The sequence below is a fragment of the Drosophila erecta genome, unplaced genomic scaffold (genome assembly GCF_003286155.1).
Source record: "Drosophila erecta strain 14021-0224.00,06,07 unplaced genomic scaffold, DereRS2 tig00000055-arrow-pilon, whole genome shotgun sequence".
NCBI lineage: Eukaryota > Metazoa > Arthropoda > Insecta > Diptera > Drosophilidae > Drosophila > Drosophila erecta.
The window spans coordinates 3,967,454-3,983,625 of NW_020825200.1; the positions used below are offsets into that span (position 1 = coordinate 3,967,454).

At 44.2% G+C, this 16,172-nt stretch overlaps 2 protein-coding genes across 4 annotated transcripts; both read left to right on the forward strand.

Moving 5' to 3' along the window:
• The first annotated feature begins 1,789 nt into the window (after positions 1–1,789).
• On the forward strand, positions 1,790–13,990 carry LOC6541968 (protein bowel). 3 transcript variants are annotated; one of them, XM_026978549.1, is made up of 4 exons: positions 1,790–2,141; positions 2,567–2,781; positions 9,604–10,490; positions 11,757–13,990. In XM_026978549.1, exons 3-4 carry the CDS (start codon positions 9,637–9,639, stop codon positions 13,135–13,137), a joined length of 2,235 nt encoding a protein of 744 aa, XP_026834350.1. In that variant the 5' UTR covers positions 1,790–2,141; positions 2,567–2,781; positions 9,604–9,636; the 3' UTR covers positions 13,138–13,990. The 3 variants fall into 3 exon arrangements, with proteins under 3 accessions (XP_026834350.1, XP_015015294.1, XP_001968618.1); XM_015159808.2 differs by having other exon boundaries at positions 1,794–1,904; XM_001968582.3 differs by lacking the exons at positions 1,790–2,141; positions 2,567–2,781 and adding an exon at positions 8,838–9,263.
• Positions 13,991–14,807: 817 nt separating this feature from the next.
• On the forward strand, positions 14,808–15,374 carry LOC6542570 (neo-calmodulin). Its single transcript, XM_001968583.3, has one exon. The coding sequence runs from the start codon at positions 14,889–14,891 to the stop codon at positions 15,333–15,335; it is 447 nt and encodes a 148-aa protein (XP_001968619.1). The 5' UTR covers positions 14,808–14,888; the 3' UTR covers positions 15,336–15,374.
• Positions 15,375–16,172: the final 798 nt, after the last annotated feature.

A 16,172-nucleotide genomic window follows, 5' to 3' on the forward strand; every position in this document is an offset into this window, starting at 1 on the left:
GGCCCTCTAGCTACAAACTACCAGCTGAACCCGAGTTGGCCACATGTTTTACACAAATTTCAAGTAATTTATTTTGAAATCGTACAGCGATGCAAAATATGCAAGGAGGGAAGCCACTTCAAGCGACGGGCACTCGAAAAAATCAAGGTGATCTTACCACGATATCTATTTCTATTTTTTGGGCAAATGCAAGGTAAGGAAAATACAGTATCGTAATCATAATTTGATTATAGCTATAAGGATGTTAAAGCGTAACATCCAATTAGGCAAAGGTTAGTTACTTTTTGAATTTGATATTTATTTTTTATTGTACTTATGTGCTAAACCTTATTTTCTGAGTGCAGCCAGAGCAACAGTTGTTGATGGGGGAAGTCGACGACTAGCATAACAATTCGCTCGCCCTATGAGGCAGCTACCGTTTTTCCGTCTTCTTTCTTCTACCACTTATTTCTGGTCTTCTGGCTGCCGCTTTGTATCTCCATTTCCACTTACTGTTTTTGCAGTGGCAGCAGCCACAATTTAGTTCCACTGTGCAGCACCTTAATTACATGGCTCCGGCTCTCTTTTGTTGGGTACTTTTCGGGTTTTCCTTTTCGGCATCTCGGAATCATTGCGACCATGATCATCATCGTGGCCGAAACGTAACTCCCTCTACTTTTGGACCCGCGCTGATTTTTGGTCTTTTTGTTGCCGTCTTTTCTTTTACCTCTTGACCGCATTGATGCTGCATTGCGAGAAGATGTTGCCAGATTGTTAGGATAGCAGTTCCAAGGGTTATTGGGGACCTATGAAAGTATCTAAAGTTCATAATTTAAGAATATTTAATTTTGGTTGCGAATTCCGTTGCTTGCCTTCTTTTATAAGGACTAATCACCAGCAATAAAAGTCAGTCTGGCGATAGCATGGTTTCTAGACTTATATTGCTTTACGATCCATTTCCATAAATGAATTTTATAACTTGGCTGCCGTTCAATGCAGTTCATTTCACCCCAACTTTCCACATAATCACCCTTCTTCGAAGAAACCCTATCACCTTGCCACCCCAAAAATGATTTCTGATTAGTCATTCCCCTAAATGCAACCGCAACAAAGGCCCAAGAACAAAATACACCCCCACTAAAAAGGAATAACAATAAACAGGGGACTACCAGAGTTACACCCTCCTCCTCCTTTGGCGCGGAAGCCACCATAACGATCCATGGGCAGCGACAGCGGCTATCTGGCAACACCCGGGCCAATTGTACCCTACCCTCTCGACCGGGCCAAAAAAAAGCAGTCGGTGGTAGTCGGTAGTCGGTCGGTAAACAGGTAGCGCTCTAACTGACAATAACTCGTCGTACGAATGCACGTTCCACGCTCCGCCAGTGCCAGTCTCCATATAAGTCCGTCTGCAGGTCCATCCGTCTACTTAGCAGCGTGCGACTGGCGGCCGGTTGGGTTGAGTTCGGCTTAATTCCTCTCCTGCACTGCAAGAAATGCCGCGCTCTTTTCCAGTGCAGCCCTAACTTAATATAAAGTTACTAGGTAATAGAGAAGAATATGGAAATGCATTCTTTATCTAGTATATTTAAACACTTATATACTATATACTTATATGTCATGATATGAGTATCTGAAATGATCTGAAGATTTGATTCAGATAGTCAGAAATTATTGAAACATTTTTCCCACTGCACTAAGCTGGTTTTAGTGCTCCTGCTCGCTACTCGTCGGTTGTCTCTTTCTAAGTATCTGTATCTCAGTCCGTTTCTCTCGATTCTCTCTTTCTCCGGAGCCCGGACCCATATCTTTCTCCATTCGGGCCCTGTTCTTGGGTTCGTGGCTCAGTCTTCGAGAGTTGATCGTGGCTAACGCACCTGCGCGCGGATCGTTGGCTAGAGCTGTTTGTAACAGTGAACTGCATTGTGAGTGCCTCTCGCTCTATATCTATCTAGCTCTGTATCTTTCGCCGATGTATCTTATTGAGCGGGCCAGTACGCTGGTGTGTGTGTGTGTGTGTGTGAGTGAACTTGTTGCATCGCCAGTTGCCTCGAGAAAAGCGCTTTTCAACTGCAACTGACTCTGTGTGTGGGAAGAGTTTGGGACTACTTGAGGAGCGAATTGGTAGCTGCACTGGCTTCAGCTCCTATTTCAAACAAAATGTAGAAAAACACATTTCAGCTGCCGTGTATCTCTCGTTCTCGTTCGGTTTTCAGTTCGTTGAGGTTGAGGTTTCGGTTCGGGTTTTTCTTCGTTCGGTTTTCATATCTGTGAGATACAAATACACCGTGTGTTTGTGCGCGCGTTGTACGTGGATTTTGGAAGGAAAAAAACTACGTGGTTTGTGGTAGCTGACTGCCGTTGATGCTGCTGCTGCTCCCGTAACCGCCCCCCTGCCGCCCCCTCTGCCCCACCCCCTGGGGCGATCGTGCCGTGATTTTGATCTCAAAGTTGTCCCTTAGTGTGCGTGTTTTTTAAATACATTTACTTGAGAGTGCATCGGTGAAATACTTGTTTAAATTAAAATCAAAAATTCCAACAGATATCTAGAAAATTGCAATAAAATTGTTTTCTCTTCAATTCACAGAAAGTTATTAACAGAATTAGAAAAACAACATACAGTTCAAGTGCCACTTAAATGATATAAATATCTACCTTAAAAACAAAAAACAATGCCAAGCATTTCAGAGCTCTCAAACTAACAAAAAACCAGCAGAAACATATTGAAAAAACTACTTGGATACTTGAGGACGCAAAGATAAAGCCCAAAGAGCCTGGGGCTTTCTTCTGTTTAACCGACAGGTAAGATTCCGCCAAGAAACGCGCCCTGCCCTCTCAGATGAAAAATTCCACACCACTTAAATTTACTTGTATTATGTATTTTTTTTATTTTTATTTTTTTTTGTGGCGTAGGGCTAGCTAATTATTTTTTTTATTTTGGTATTTTTTTTGCGTTGGCCAAAAAGGCAGCGAGTACAAAAATATAACGAGTACGCAGACAGAGAAGGAGAGAGAAAGACCCAAGTTATATCTCAAAACCTGCTCCACAAACAGAAAGAGATGGGGCGAGTAACGAGAAAGAGAGGGCAACAACGTTGGCGGTTGGCGGACTGTCGACCGACAAGCGGCTTCCACTACAACTGCATGTGCCACTGTCATTGCCACTGAACTCAGTGTGGTGCCGCACAGTCCACGGTGGAGCAAGATCCCCCATCCCCCCAAACCCATTGCTTCCCCGCCATCCTGAACCACCCGCTTGCCCCATTGTTGTTGCTGTGGCGCTCAGTTCGAGTTGGACTGTTCGAGCCGGACTCGAAAAACCTTCGCTTGGAATTCTGGGGGTCTCTAATGGGTGCGCTCGGTAAGGGTACTTTGTTTGATAATTATGTACACTTTTTAAAATATTTCTTCAAATATTTATATCGGTAATAAGGTAACATTTCCAGAAATCTTTCCTCTTTATGCTACTCAGAATTTTCTAGGCTTCAAAAATACGTTTTAAAGGCTTTAAAAGAAACGCCAGATAAATTTTGGAAAATTTTGACAAACTCAGTGGTCTAACAAGTCTACATTTGATGTGTTTTTATTATTGCTTACTTATTTTGCCAAGGGTATTAAGGGCTTCGGCTCGTTTCACGTTTTTTTCATTTCTGTTTCTTTTCTTTGTAAACCAGTTCACTTGTAGCCAGTGCCAGTGGCCAGTGGTCGCTCTCGCCGTCTTTTTCGCTCCTTCTCGGCTTGGAATCCGGTTTTTTGGTTTTCTGTTTTCGGTTTTCGGTCGTGGCCGCGGTCTTAACTTGGCTCGATTCAGATTCGGAGCTCGACTGGGGCTTTAATTGTCCAGAACGTGTGGCCAAAGAGGAAACGCAATTGCCGCAAGCTTCTGTTGGGTTCAGATACCGATTCGGATTCGGATTCAGCCTCAGCCTCAGACCATAATCATCATCATCATCATCGTCATCTACATCTCTTGATTTCTTTTAAATGCTTTACTTTTTCCTTCATTTTTAAGCTTTTTTGTAAAACGCCTCCCGCGCTCTCACAGTCTGGGATTTCTTCTTTTTTTCGGTTTTTATTATTTTTTTTTTTTTGGTTGCGGTTCTATAAAGTTATTGGCTTTTGTTTCGCCTCAGTGGAGATCTATTTTGGATGTTCATTGTCTTGCTTTATGGGCCATTTGGTTTTGTGTCCAAAAAGATTTTTAGCATAAGAAAGGGAGTACCATAAAAGTTTATGGCGCTTTACCTCCTTGGGTGGGTTTGCCTCTCCATCTTGGGCCACCAACTATTATTTTTCGGTTGCACCAGCTGCAGGGGAAAATGTTGTTAATTGTCTTGTGGCAGGAAAATCGAAGTTAATTAAAATCGTGACAAAATAGTTGATGAATTTAAGTTAGCCATAAAGCCGCAGAACAATGCCTCGTTAGGGATCGCCGTATTCGGACTTCAAATTGAAATGACTATGTGGACACGCCTTGTTTTGGCACGTGTGTATAATTCACCTGATAGACCAGTTTATTTATTGTTGTTCTGGAACGGGAACTCATCAATTTTGATGGGGAAATTAGATGTTGCCTGGGGAATATGAATTTTTGATTCTATCAACGAAATCAGACAGCGGAAAGTTGATTTTGAGTGAGTTTACATATTAAGTTTTGGGTTGGGTTTTAAAAGGTGTCGCAGAAGTAGAAATACAACTAATTTGTAGCCAGGATCATGATTTGTGTGCAATTAGCATAATCCAATTGCATTTGGATTAATAAATTATACTCGTACTGCTGCTACTCTTATTAGCATAAACTCTCCCATAAATAAGAATGGACCCATTGAAATAATAATACAATAGATTGCCCGGAAAAAGTAGCAATCCCACCAACAAAAGATCTTAAGAACTCTATTCAAGAGTCACATTTTTGAATGGATTTAGTTCGAATGACAGGAGCAGCACAATATGCCAACGATATTATACATAGATCGGCTTAGCATTCAAAGCGGATTACTGCAAGAGGGCTTAGAAAGAGTCAAAGTATGAGCTTCAGCTAATCCTGATGAGGTTTCAATTCAATTTCATAAAATATATTTACATCACGCAGCAGAGGAATCTGGTTATCTGCAGCTACCCATTTATCATTTCATAATAATGCCTTGGGGATATGCTGCTCACTCCATCCATCGTGTGCTCCATCCTTTAATAATAACAAATCTTTGGTCGTAACTTGAAAGCATTTTCAATTTATGCTAACGACATTATCAATCCTGCTGCAGCTGCATTCCCGAACCCATAAAACTTCATTAGCAGTTGTTCGTTTCCAGATTTCCCCGCGAAATTAGCAAAGCTTTTAAATTAATGGCCAGCACACACAGCCACGATGGGCGGAGGGGTGGGGGGACGGGTTTCTGGCCAGCACTCCAAATGTGTAAATCTCATGGATATTAATCAAGAAAATTATAGACAAGGCAGCGCAGGAAGATCGCCTGCCTACCTCGGGAGCGAAAAGCAGAAGAGCAGAAAAACAACAGCGCAACTTGTTTTCCACCGAGGGCAATGATTATGCTAGATTTTTAATAGCTTTGACTATAATCTCGGATGCTGCTTGGGCCCGAAAGGGTTTTCAGATTAACGCATGTGAAGTGCAGGCCTCTGTCGCTTCTTTTTTTTTTTTTTTTTTGTACTCGGTTCTCCTCTTCGACTATAATTATAAGTCTGCGGCGGTTTTCCCTCCTCTCCTTCGCTGTCTTGATTATTAGCTACCTCCACACACACACACACACACACATGCACACTCGGAGGAAGAAAAGTATCCCGAAGGGATTAAAAAGAGCCTGGCCAAGAGCATTCTCGGCGACCCTTTTCCATTCCTTCACCCGTAATACCCATTCTCCTCCTCCGGGGAACTCCTCCCACCTCTCCACTTTTCTTCGTCGTCATCTTCTGGCTTGTTTGTTGTTGTTGGCCGGTGTTTTGTAAGCAAACTGAAGTGCATATGGGGGCCCGGTAAGCACTCGGCCCGGAAGATAAGGTCCGAAATGAAGGTTTACTGATAGACGACGGCTGTACCCAGGCCTCAAATTCTGGGAGGTATTTCCAGCTTTCCAAAATCCATTGCTGAGTATCTTTATCTGTTGGAAAACAGTTAGCCTCCGGTTAGTGGGTAATATGGGATACATCTGACTGATGCATATAACTTTAAATGCTATTGAATGAAAATGCTTTCTCTTGTTATTGAGCAGCATTCTGCTTTCTACAAGTTTAGGGTTTCAAAATAAAATATAATCGCTTCATCTGTAATAGATCGTTTGTTCCGCCGGCAAAACCTGATATACCCCTTCCCACATGTAACCACTGGGCAGTAAGACGCCTGGACATTTCCAGCCATCGTAGGCCATCATCAGAGGGACAAACTCGCCTCCTCAGCGTGCTGCGTTTTCTATACAAATACTAAATCCGTTTGCGCAGTGTGTGTGCCTGTGTGTTTGTATATTTTTCTGTTTTTTTTTATCAACTGAAACCTTTTCACTCTGCTGGCCCTGGGTAACTGCTGGCCTCAGTTGTTTACACACAAAAACCCAGCAAACGAAGCGATCCCGGACCCAGAAATCCAAGGAAAAGAAGCAAGACGGCTCAAAAAGAAGAGGAGGGAAAAAAGTGGCAGCCAAATTGCTCCTCGATATCTTTTATTTTCCTCCCAGCAGTAGTTGGTCTGCTGGCTCTTTTTATTATATGTACGATACAGAGAAAGAAACGAGATCAAGAGGTATTTTTCAATAGCACATAAAATAGACAAAATATAAAAGTCGTTGCTAATCCTTTTGCAGAATTTTAGAATTTTTAAATATACCATATACAGTAAGCAAATCACATAGAGTGGAAGGTAATTTTGTTCAGTGCACCCTCAGACGCACACATATTGGAAACTTTAAGCCTTTGGCTTCATTTGCTGGGCAACCGTTTGCGCAAACGTATCTGTGGATCTTTGAGTACGAGTATCTTTGTATCTCCGCATCTGTATCTGTATGTGTATCTGTGCGCACAACTCTCTCTCAATATTTCTACGGCAGTCTACGTGCCGTCGCTTTTGCTGATGATGTCCATTATTTACATGAATTTTATTTGTTTTTCTTATTTGGCTTGACGTTTTCAAAAGTGCCGATGTTTCAAAAAAGATAATGAACGCTGAATTGTACATTGTATGTGCACAGGGTGTGTGGGGTGAAACGTGGGTCCAAAGCGGTCGTAGATGCAAAAGTGTGGAAACAATCCCTAGAAAAAGTACCGAGCTCGCACAAAATACCCAAAACGGGTTACACTTTAGTTTTTTCGAGGCTACCAGAAATACGTGAGCCCACAGTGGAGTGGGATTATCGGTACTGCGGCCCATCGCTCATCTAAAGCAAAGGTTCCCTAGTTGGGGGATTTATTAGATCAGATAAGTTCTTTATTGAATCCAATATAGATAGACTGCAGCAGATTATCAGCGAGGGCAGGAAAACTCGCGTGGGTTAGATTAGAAATACACTCTGTGTTGCTACCATCAAAAGGCATCGAACTGAAAGAATTATCCAATTACTATCTAATAAACGCGGAGATTAGTTTGGCATGTGCTGTTGATATCGGGGAAACAAGAACGATTTAGACCGGTTTCGATATGGTTCTCGTAAGCATTCCCAAAGTAAATATTACAATTAGATCATCTATTTGCCTAATATCTTAACTGCACCCTGATATGGAGCGCGATAAGACCTACCCACATTCAACAGCTATTTGAATTTATAATTGGGACCTGCTTACACTTCATCCACTTGAACTATACGTGGTCCGTAGAGTCATTCCCCCATAACAATGATACACTCATGATCAACTCATGACTTCAGCTACTTTATAGAGCTAATCTGACAGCGCACTCTCCAGCCAGACAATGCCAAAATAATTTCCATAGATAAGAGCCCCACAATGACTAGTCATCCGTACGGATAGAACGGTATCTCCAACAATGGGCGCCTCTTCAAAATCTTGGCTTAGCTCTTTTTAACCAACTTCTCGTTGTTAGCTGTTAATGTTAATGTTGCTCTTAATGACGTTGCAGCATTTGGCATTCAAATCAACCGAGACAGCCAGAACTATTCTAGCCAAATGATAAGCAAAACTGTCATTGCACCGACAGCAGGGTTATTTTTTAAGCTTTTTGGTCGCAACTGGTTGTACATTTAAATGAGGATAGTGCACTGAAAGAAAAGCATAGCGCACTGGACAAATTTGCTTCCCGGAGCTCAATCTGTCCAAGCCACAAATTCATTTTTAACATTATATTAGTATTATGTTCTTACATTTTATAACAAATATTACTTCTACATCTTGGGCTTTCATAAAAGATAGATCTTGATGTTGGTGGTTCCATAGAATTGGTGTCGTTTTTTGCAGTGCAAGGCGTTGAGAAGATGGCAGCAAGAAGCGTTTGCAAGATGGGGCCACAAATTTTATGGTCGGGCCATCATGGTGATCATTATTATGTGCATTATTTTGTTATTATCGTGATGATCACGTTCCGGGACCAGAAACCCCTGCCCTGCCCCTGCCACTGCCCCTCTTCTTTCGAGGCACTCAGAAGTCGAGGCTCCTGTTGCGTAAATCCAGTAAGCAGTCGGTCGAGTTCGGTTCGAGTCATTTACCAAAACCGACGGCAACTTGGCTGCCTGCCTCTGTATATCTGTATCTTTGTATCTGTATCTGAGTGTGCCAGGGTATCTGCCGATATGCCATATATCACAGGCACATATATACGTATATCTCGGCGAATGCGTGTGTGTGTGTGTGTTTATATCGTTACTACTGTGCTGCTTACTCAGTCGCAGAGGTTCGGAGGCAGGTTTTTTTAGACGCACAATCTTATCTAACCTGCGCACTGGAAGCAACCGATCGCGGTGCCAAACTGCGACTCGTTTTCAGTTTAGTTTCACTCGCCGTCGTCGGCAGTCCGCCGCTGATAATAATAAACCAGCAATAATCATAAAATTCCTATGGAAAAAACACAGCAACAACATAGACGAGGGCCATAATGTGATACACTGCCTGGCTACCCTGTGAAAATATATATTGACTGTGATACTAAAACGTTCTCAAGAAAAATATTGTTCTTTTTTTTCTAAATCACGTTCATGTGGATAAGTTCTGATAGACCAGCTTTTAAGTGATAATTTGGGCCTATTTGCAGGCCTAATGCCATTAAAGCTGTTTAAATCTGTGATAAGAAGTGCAAAAAGCAAATTTGAAGAAATTCGCACCTAAAAGTGAGTTACAACCGGTTGAGAAGTTCTTTATTAAGGGGTCTATTTGCCTGCGCTTTGTAAAACCAAGATAGTAAAATTTCAATTACAAGGAATCTGCCTACAAGCAAACCAAGTTACTAATAAAATGTCTATTTAGCGTGGGTTTATCATACCCAGCACTACCCTAAGAGCTATAAAGAATACAACGTGGAAATATGTGTTTATTGCACTTGGTTCGCAATTAAGATAAGCCTCGAACAACGAGAGCCCAATTAACCCAGCACAATCGCCTGCTAATTGTTATTTACCACCACCCTTATTTTATTTTCGGCTTTCTCTGTTCTATGCCTATCTCCAACAGTTCCAACGGAATGTGAAGAGCCCCTCCACAATAATGCCCACGGAAAGCTCATCCAGCGAGATCTCCGGCGGAGGAGGCGGTGCGATACCCATGCTCCGACCTTCCCGGATGGATCAGTTCATGAACTCGATGGCGGCGGCAGCGGCGGCGGTGGGCGGTGGCGGTCTTCCTGGGGCGGCGGACCGGAACGGCGGATCCGGTGGATCGGATGGTGGCTCCCAGAATGGCAACGGCGATTCGCGCAACTCATCGGCCAGCCGGATCTCGGCGTATGAAACACAGCTGGCCTATCAGCAGCATTTGGCCGGACTGCATGGACCGCCGCCACCGCCACCACCGTCGCACCACCGCGAGATCTCTGCCTTTGTGCCGGTTCTGCCCACCGGAAAGGTGCGTCCCGGTAGCAATTCCAATTACGAAATCATTGCCATGATGGCGGACAAGCGGAAGGAGCTGGCCTTAAGGGAGGCGGCTGCGGCAGCGGCTATGTTGGGCCGTGGTCCTGGCGGACCCGGCGGTCCTGGTGTGCCACCGCCCGGCGTGCTGTATGGACCCGCTGGCGTGCCACCTCCGCCATATCTCACCGGACCGGGTCCTTCGCCGACGGGCGCCGGCAGCTTTCCATTTCCGCCAGGTGCCGCCGCCGCAGCTCTATTCCCACCGGGCCTGGGTCCTGGAATGCATGCTGGACTCGATAGGCGTCTGCTACGAGCTCCTGGCCGTGCCTCGCGGCCCAAGAAGCAGTTCATCTGCAAGTTCTGCAATCGACAGTTCACCAAGTCGTACAATCTGCTCATCCACGAGAGGACCCACACGGACGAGCGGCCCTATTCCTGTGATATCTGCGGCAAGGCGTTCCGGCGACAGGATCACCTGAGGGATCACAGGTGAGTCGAGGTTGGGGCACATGAAATCACAAAGGGGGCAGTGTCTGCTCGGGTAATTGCCATCAGGCCTGCAGATATACTTGTTGATCTAAGTGCGAGCGAATGGCGAATAGTGGTATACCCTCTAAGGGCAATGGATTATTGTTTCATCTGATGATTACATATTTTAATGCTTACTAGGAGTTTTTACAGGTGTGGACAAATTCCTGGCCAAAATGAAATGGTTTTTTATTGATCTTAGATCTATCAGAGAACCGCTTAAAAGTAACCCTTTTACCATTAGGAATTTTCCAGGAAATGTTCAGACTTTACGACGAATTTTCCTACCTCAACTCAAATATTTCCCCATAAAATCAGACCCAAAATCAGAGCTCCTCCGACGGCCAGTAAAACTCCAACTCGGCCGAAGAGTACAACACAAAGTTAATTAACTCTGTTGGTTTTCCTTTGGGGCTCCTCCACCAGCATTAAAATTGAGGGATGAGGGATGAGGGACTCGTATATGGATGCCAGGCAGCAGGTCTCCGTCTCCAGCATCCCGACTCCAATGTGTCGGCCTGTCCGAGCGTTCTGTCTTTTGATCGTTCGGTATCGGTCCATTTGTCGTTTGTTTGCTTTGCCGCGGGGCTAATTCTTCTTAGCATTTTTTTTCTTTTTGTATTTTTACCAGAAACGCGCCTGAGCATGGGAGAAGAATCTGGGGGCTTCGGAGGCAGAACCTGTTTTCGGCTTTATATATTTTGTTTTTTCCACCAGCAGCTGCTGCCTCCGATGCGATGCTGAATCTGTGGCTCCGTCGAAGATGGGGACTTAAACTTTTAACTGTGGCTGCTGCTATCCAACAACAAGTGGACGCCATTGCCAAGATGGCCGCCATAAACATAAAAAATTAATGCATGCCCGTAGCAAACACGAACGTTAAATACCCTATCAGTTAAAGGAGCACAATGGCATAGGATTTTGTAATAGAAACTTCACGGTATGGGTTTAAAAGTTAGAGGAACGACGGGGTTAGCTATTATTTAAAACTGTTTTAATCAGTCTTTTGATAGGAAATTATTGAAGGGAAGTATATTGGATACATGTCTATTTCAATGTTTGCCTTGGCCAGTTATATCCTGAGTTAGGGTATTTGAAAGCTGTACATCACCGAGGTTGCATTTGAGCAGAGATAACTGTCAACCTGGGCTACCAATTGCAGCTACCAGGGAAACGCCCACGCAATAACAATAAAGTCTAATTGTTTCACCACTTGTACTTGCCCAGGTATATTCACTCCAAGGAGAAGCCCTTCAAATGCACGGAATGCGGCAAAGGCTTCTGCCAATCGAGGACCTTGGCCGTCCACAAGATCCTGCACATGGAGGAATCGCCCCACAAGTGCCCCGTTTGCAGTCGATCATTCAATCAGCGCTCCAACCTGAAGACCCATCTGCTCACCCACACGGATCACAAGCCCTACGAGTGCTCCTCGTGCGGCAAGGTTTTCCGCCGGAACTGTGACCTACGACGTCATGCCTTGACCCATGCAGTGGGTGAGGTCAATTCCGGGGACTATGTGGATGTGGGCGAGGAGGATGAGGCCAGGAACTTGAGTGGCGACGAGGAGGATTCGCTGCTGGAAGTGGACTCGCCCCGCCAGTCGCCCGTTCACAACTTGGGCGACTCTGGAGGTTCGGGCGAGAAATCGGAGTCCGAAAGAATGAGACTCAAGCGCAAGGCAGCCATCGACCAGGAGGAAAGCGAAGAGGAGTTCGATGACTTCGATGAGGAGGAGGAACTGCAGGATCTGCCACGGGTACATGATTTGCCCAGGGAAGAGGACGACGACTTCGATCCCGAGGACGAGGAGCAGGCCGAGGTGGCTCTGGTGGCTCGTTTCCAGGCGAGTAAGGCCGCATCCACGTCGCAATCATCGCCGTCAGTGGGCACCAAGCCGGAACGCCAGGGCGTGACCCACTGTCATCATGAGGGCGGTGAGACCTACACAATGCGGCCACATGGCGAGAAACATCAGGAGGAGCCTGGAAACGCTGGCATTACCAGCCTACCGGTTCCACCTTCATTTGTGCGATATCCAGTACCACCTGGAGCAGCTGCAGCACCGCCTGCACCACCTGGAGCTCCACCACCGACCCACCAGCACCCAGGTCATCCACACCTACTCCCACCCAACGGAGATCCCTATTTGCCCATTCTGCACGTTCGACGCGACTTGCACCACAAGAGCTTGAACCTTTCGAAGGCTGGTGCACCACCGCCACCACATACACCACCCACTATAATCACCCAACCGGAGTCGGGTAAACCACCCAATCAACCTTTGCATTCGCCGCATGAAGCCATGCCAAGCTTCTTGGGCTCGATTCCCATGAGGAAGAGGATTCTTCCGGCGCCGACCCTGGACTTGATGGATCCGCACCACCATCCTGGATTGGGCCAAAGGACCTTCGTGGACAGTCCAAGCATATATGCTCTGAATATGTCGCGACATCCGCCCAGACAACTTTTGGGCAAGCCACCGAGTACGGAAACTAGTGGAGCCACCACCGAAAAGGGACCCCCAGTGGCTGCACCACCCATAGCACCACCGCCTGCACCACCCAGGAGAACAGGGTTCAGCATTGAGGACATAATGAGACGTTAGAAACACACTGAGGAAGAACTAGTAAACTATTCATAAATGGAGTTAAGATCGGAATAGGAACACAATACAATTTGGGAAACTATTTATCCAAGCTCATGACGATTTGAAATATCAAAAGATAATCACCATCCTTGTTCTTGTATAACATGTAGAAGATCATGTGCATCCGATTTTTCCCCAACTGATCAGATGAAAATCGTAACCTTTATGACGACAAACAATTATTGTTCCCAATGGCCAAACGAGGATTTTTCGTTTTGGACCCACAAGTACATTAAAATATATTTAGATGTACGTTTTAATACTTTTTAGTACAATGTCTAGGCAAGGCAATAAACCTAAACTAAGTAATAAAGACAGTTACACCCCTAAGCGATAATCGTAAGCGAAAAAACTCTGTTGTTGCATTTTATAGAGCTTATGCGTTAGGAACTTAGCCTAAATCTGCCCATTTAAATGTTTAAGCCTTTAGTACGAGAGTCTATCGATTAGTTTTTAATGCGTGGCCCAACACTAAGTGTTGCTGTTTGCTGAGTGAATTCCAATTTTTTATTTATGTTTCCTTATCCGGTAAGCTAATCTTAATGAGAAAACAAAATCGTAAATCGATTTTGCTGTAGGGAAAAAAATGGTTGAAAGTAAAAGCTAGTGTAAAGCAGAGCATAAACAAAATCAAACTACCAGCAACATTCCAGTTGAACCTTATGTAATTAGGCTTTACTTTTAAGAGTTTTGCATTAGTTCATGTAAGCAACCCATAGAATTCCATGGTCTTCCTTCAATTTTAAATGATTTTATTCCAACCATAGCGAGTTAGTTGATTTCAAATAAAGTATGCATTAATATTGAAAAACTGTTGCATCTCATTTGCTTGGGTGGGATCTTCAAGAGCTGAGTAAGTAAATATTTCGGTAATCTAACAAAAAGTCTACCTTTTCTGATTGAGAATCCCAAGGTCCGCTTTATTCAAAGCACTCTGGGCAGTTAAGTTGAAATAAAGATAGCTAATATCGGAGAGATCGATGTCCAGTTTTTTGCCGCTTGATTGAAAGGAAGGGATCTGCGTAGAGTTATAAAAATCCACTGACTCACTCGCATGAGGCCATCAATCACAGACGGCGGTAATAATACTTCAGGCACGTTTCGAGGCCCCAGCTCCTCCCCGACCTCCTAGACACGACAGTTTGCGGTTTGTGGCAACGCCTTTAACATTGACTCAAATCGACGAAAAATCGGTGGATGGGGCTCAAATCAAAGTACGCCACTTGAGCACGTAGAAAGTTCAATTAAAATGCCACGCAAATTGTCATCACCGCCAGTTGGAGTTGCCGGCTTCCTGGAATTTCCTCATTGGGCGGAATGGGCGCCCATTTCATCCCCCACCGATAACATCAATTTCTGGTTCAACTATAAAATAATTCGCGTAAAGCGAAAGAGTTTCTCCGCCAGATGATATCATTTGTGTCCAGGAAAGCACGTGATTTGTTTGCCAAACTGTGCGTGAGAATGCTCTTTTAATGCCCTTTTATTCATTAAAAGTTTATGAACTCATGGAACACGAATGTTTTTTAATATCTATTAAATGGCTGAGGGCGTCGCTTATGTTGGGAAATTTAATATTTTGAATAACAATCGTTTTCAATCGTAGAACTCCTTCAAAGCCTATCAACCTCAATTGGGAATCAGCTCTATCGAAAAACTAAACCTACGAGCATAATAGCATATTCGTGTTGTAATAATATAAAGCAAAAATGGATGAATTGACCACTGAGGAGCAGGACCTGTTCAAAAAAACCTTTAAGATATTGGACACGGAGAACGAAGGAGCCATCACCTCGAAGGAATTGGGACTGGTAATTCGCGCAATAGGTCGGCAGCCCAACGAAGCGGAGGTTCAGTCCTTGATAAACGAGGTGGACTCCGATGGAAATGGAACCATTTCGGCTGCCGAGTTTTACAATGTGATTCTGCGCAAGATGCGTGACACAAGTAAGGAGGAGGAGCTGCGCGATGCCTTTAGTGTTTTTGATAAGGAGAACAATGGGTACATATCCGCTACCGAGTTGAGGGCTGTCTTCATGGCACTTGGCGAAAAATTGGAAGACGACGAGCTGGAGGAGATGATACGCGAGTACGATGTCGATCAGGACAATCACATCAATTTCGAGGAGTTTACCAACATGATGACCACGCGTTAGTCTACACGCACACGCCTACTAAATTACAAACATTTTGCAGTTGGATGAATATTTTAAATTAAATTAAATAAAGTTAACTTATGTTACTACGAACGAATTTGAATTCTTTCGAACTCGAATAGAATCCGCGCCCAAGTTTGCGCCTTACGACCGACTAGGTGGCGCTCTTTTAGACCCCTTTAGTACCTACTTTCGCCGCAACATCAACTAGCGGCCCTGTTGTGATGTCATTTGTGATTTTGTAGTTCTCGATCTCGCCATGATCATGATGGCGCCTCGGAAAGTTAGTACCAACAAAATAAAGCAGTGGCGCCAGTGAGGCCACAAACTGTCCTTTCATTATTCATGTTATTCATATCATTCATTTTAATTCGTAGGAGTCGACATACCTCAGTATTCTAAGTATTACAACGCTCAATAGAATTTATTGTTAGCAATAAAATGTACAAAAGAGGCGACTCTGTAAGTCCTTGAAAAAGCATACGTTTTGTATTTATCAAAAGAAAATAGAAAATATTTATCAATAGAAGAAGATATCGAGTCCAGGGAGGACACCCTCTTCCAGGTAATGTGATTGCACTTATTAATATTGAAATTAAAAAATAAATGATACCTTTTGACGGACAATTATTTTACAGGCACTTCTAATATTTATTCTCGTTAAGTTGAGATCCCTCGACCCGAATACGACGAGCTTACGCTGGCCATAGGATGCCCGTCCCTCGGCCCAAGTCCTTTTCCAGGACAAGGGCACTACATGCCTTTACTTCTTAACAGCTTTCCGTGTCTAACAGATCCACAATCCAACCACAAGACTGCGCCGCCTGTTAACCGGTT

Coding starts and splice junctions, on each gene's coding strand:
- LOC6541968 (XM_026978549.1), top strand. CDS start 9,637: ATGCCCACGGAAAGCTCATCCAGCGAGATCTCCGGCGGAGGAGGCGGT. Junction 10,491..11,756: donor GATCACCTGAGGGATCACAG/GTGAGTCGAGGT, acceptor GTACTTGCCCAG/GTATATTCACTCCAAGGAGA.
- LOC6542570 (XM_001968583.3), top strand. CDS start 14,889: ATGGATGAATTGACCACTGAGGAGCAGGACCTGTTCAAAAAAACCTTT.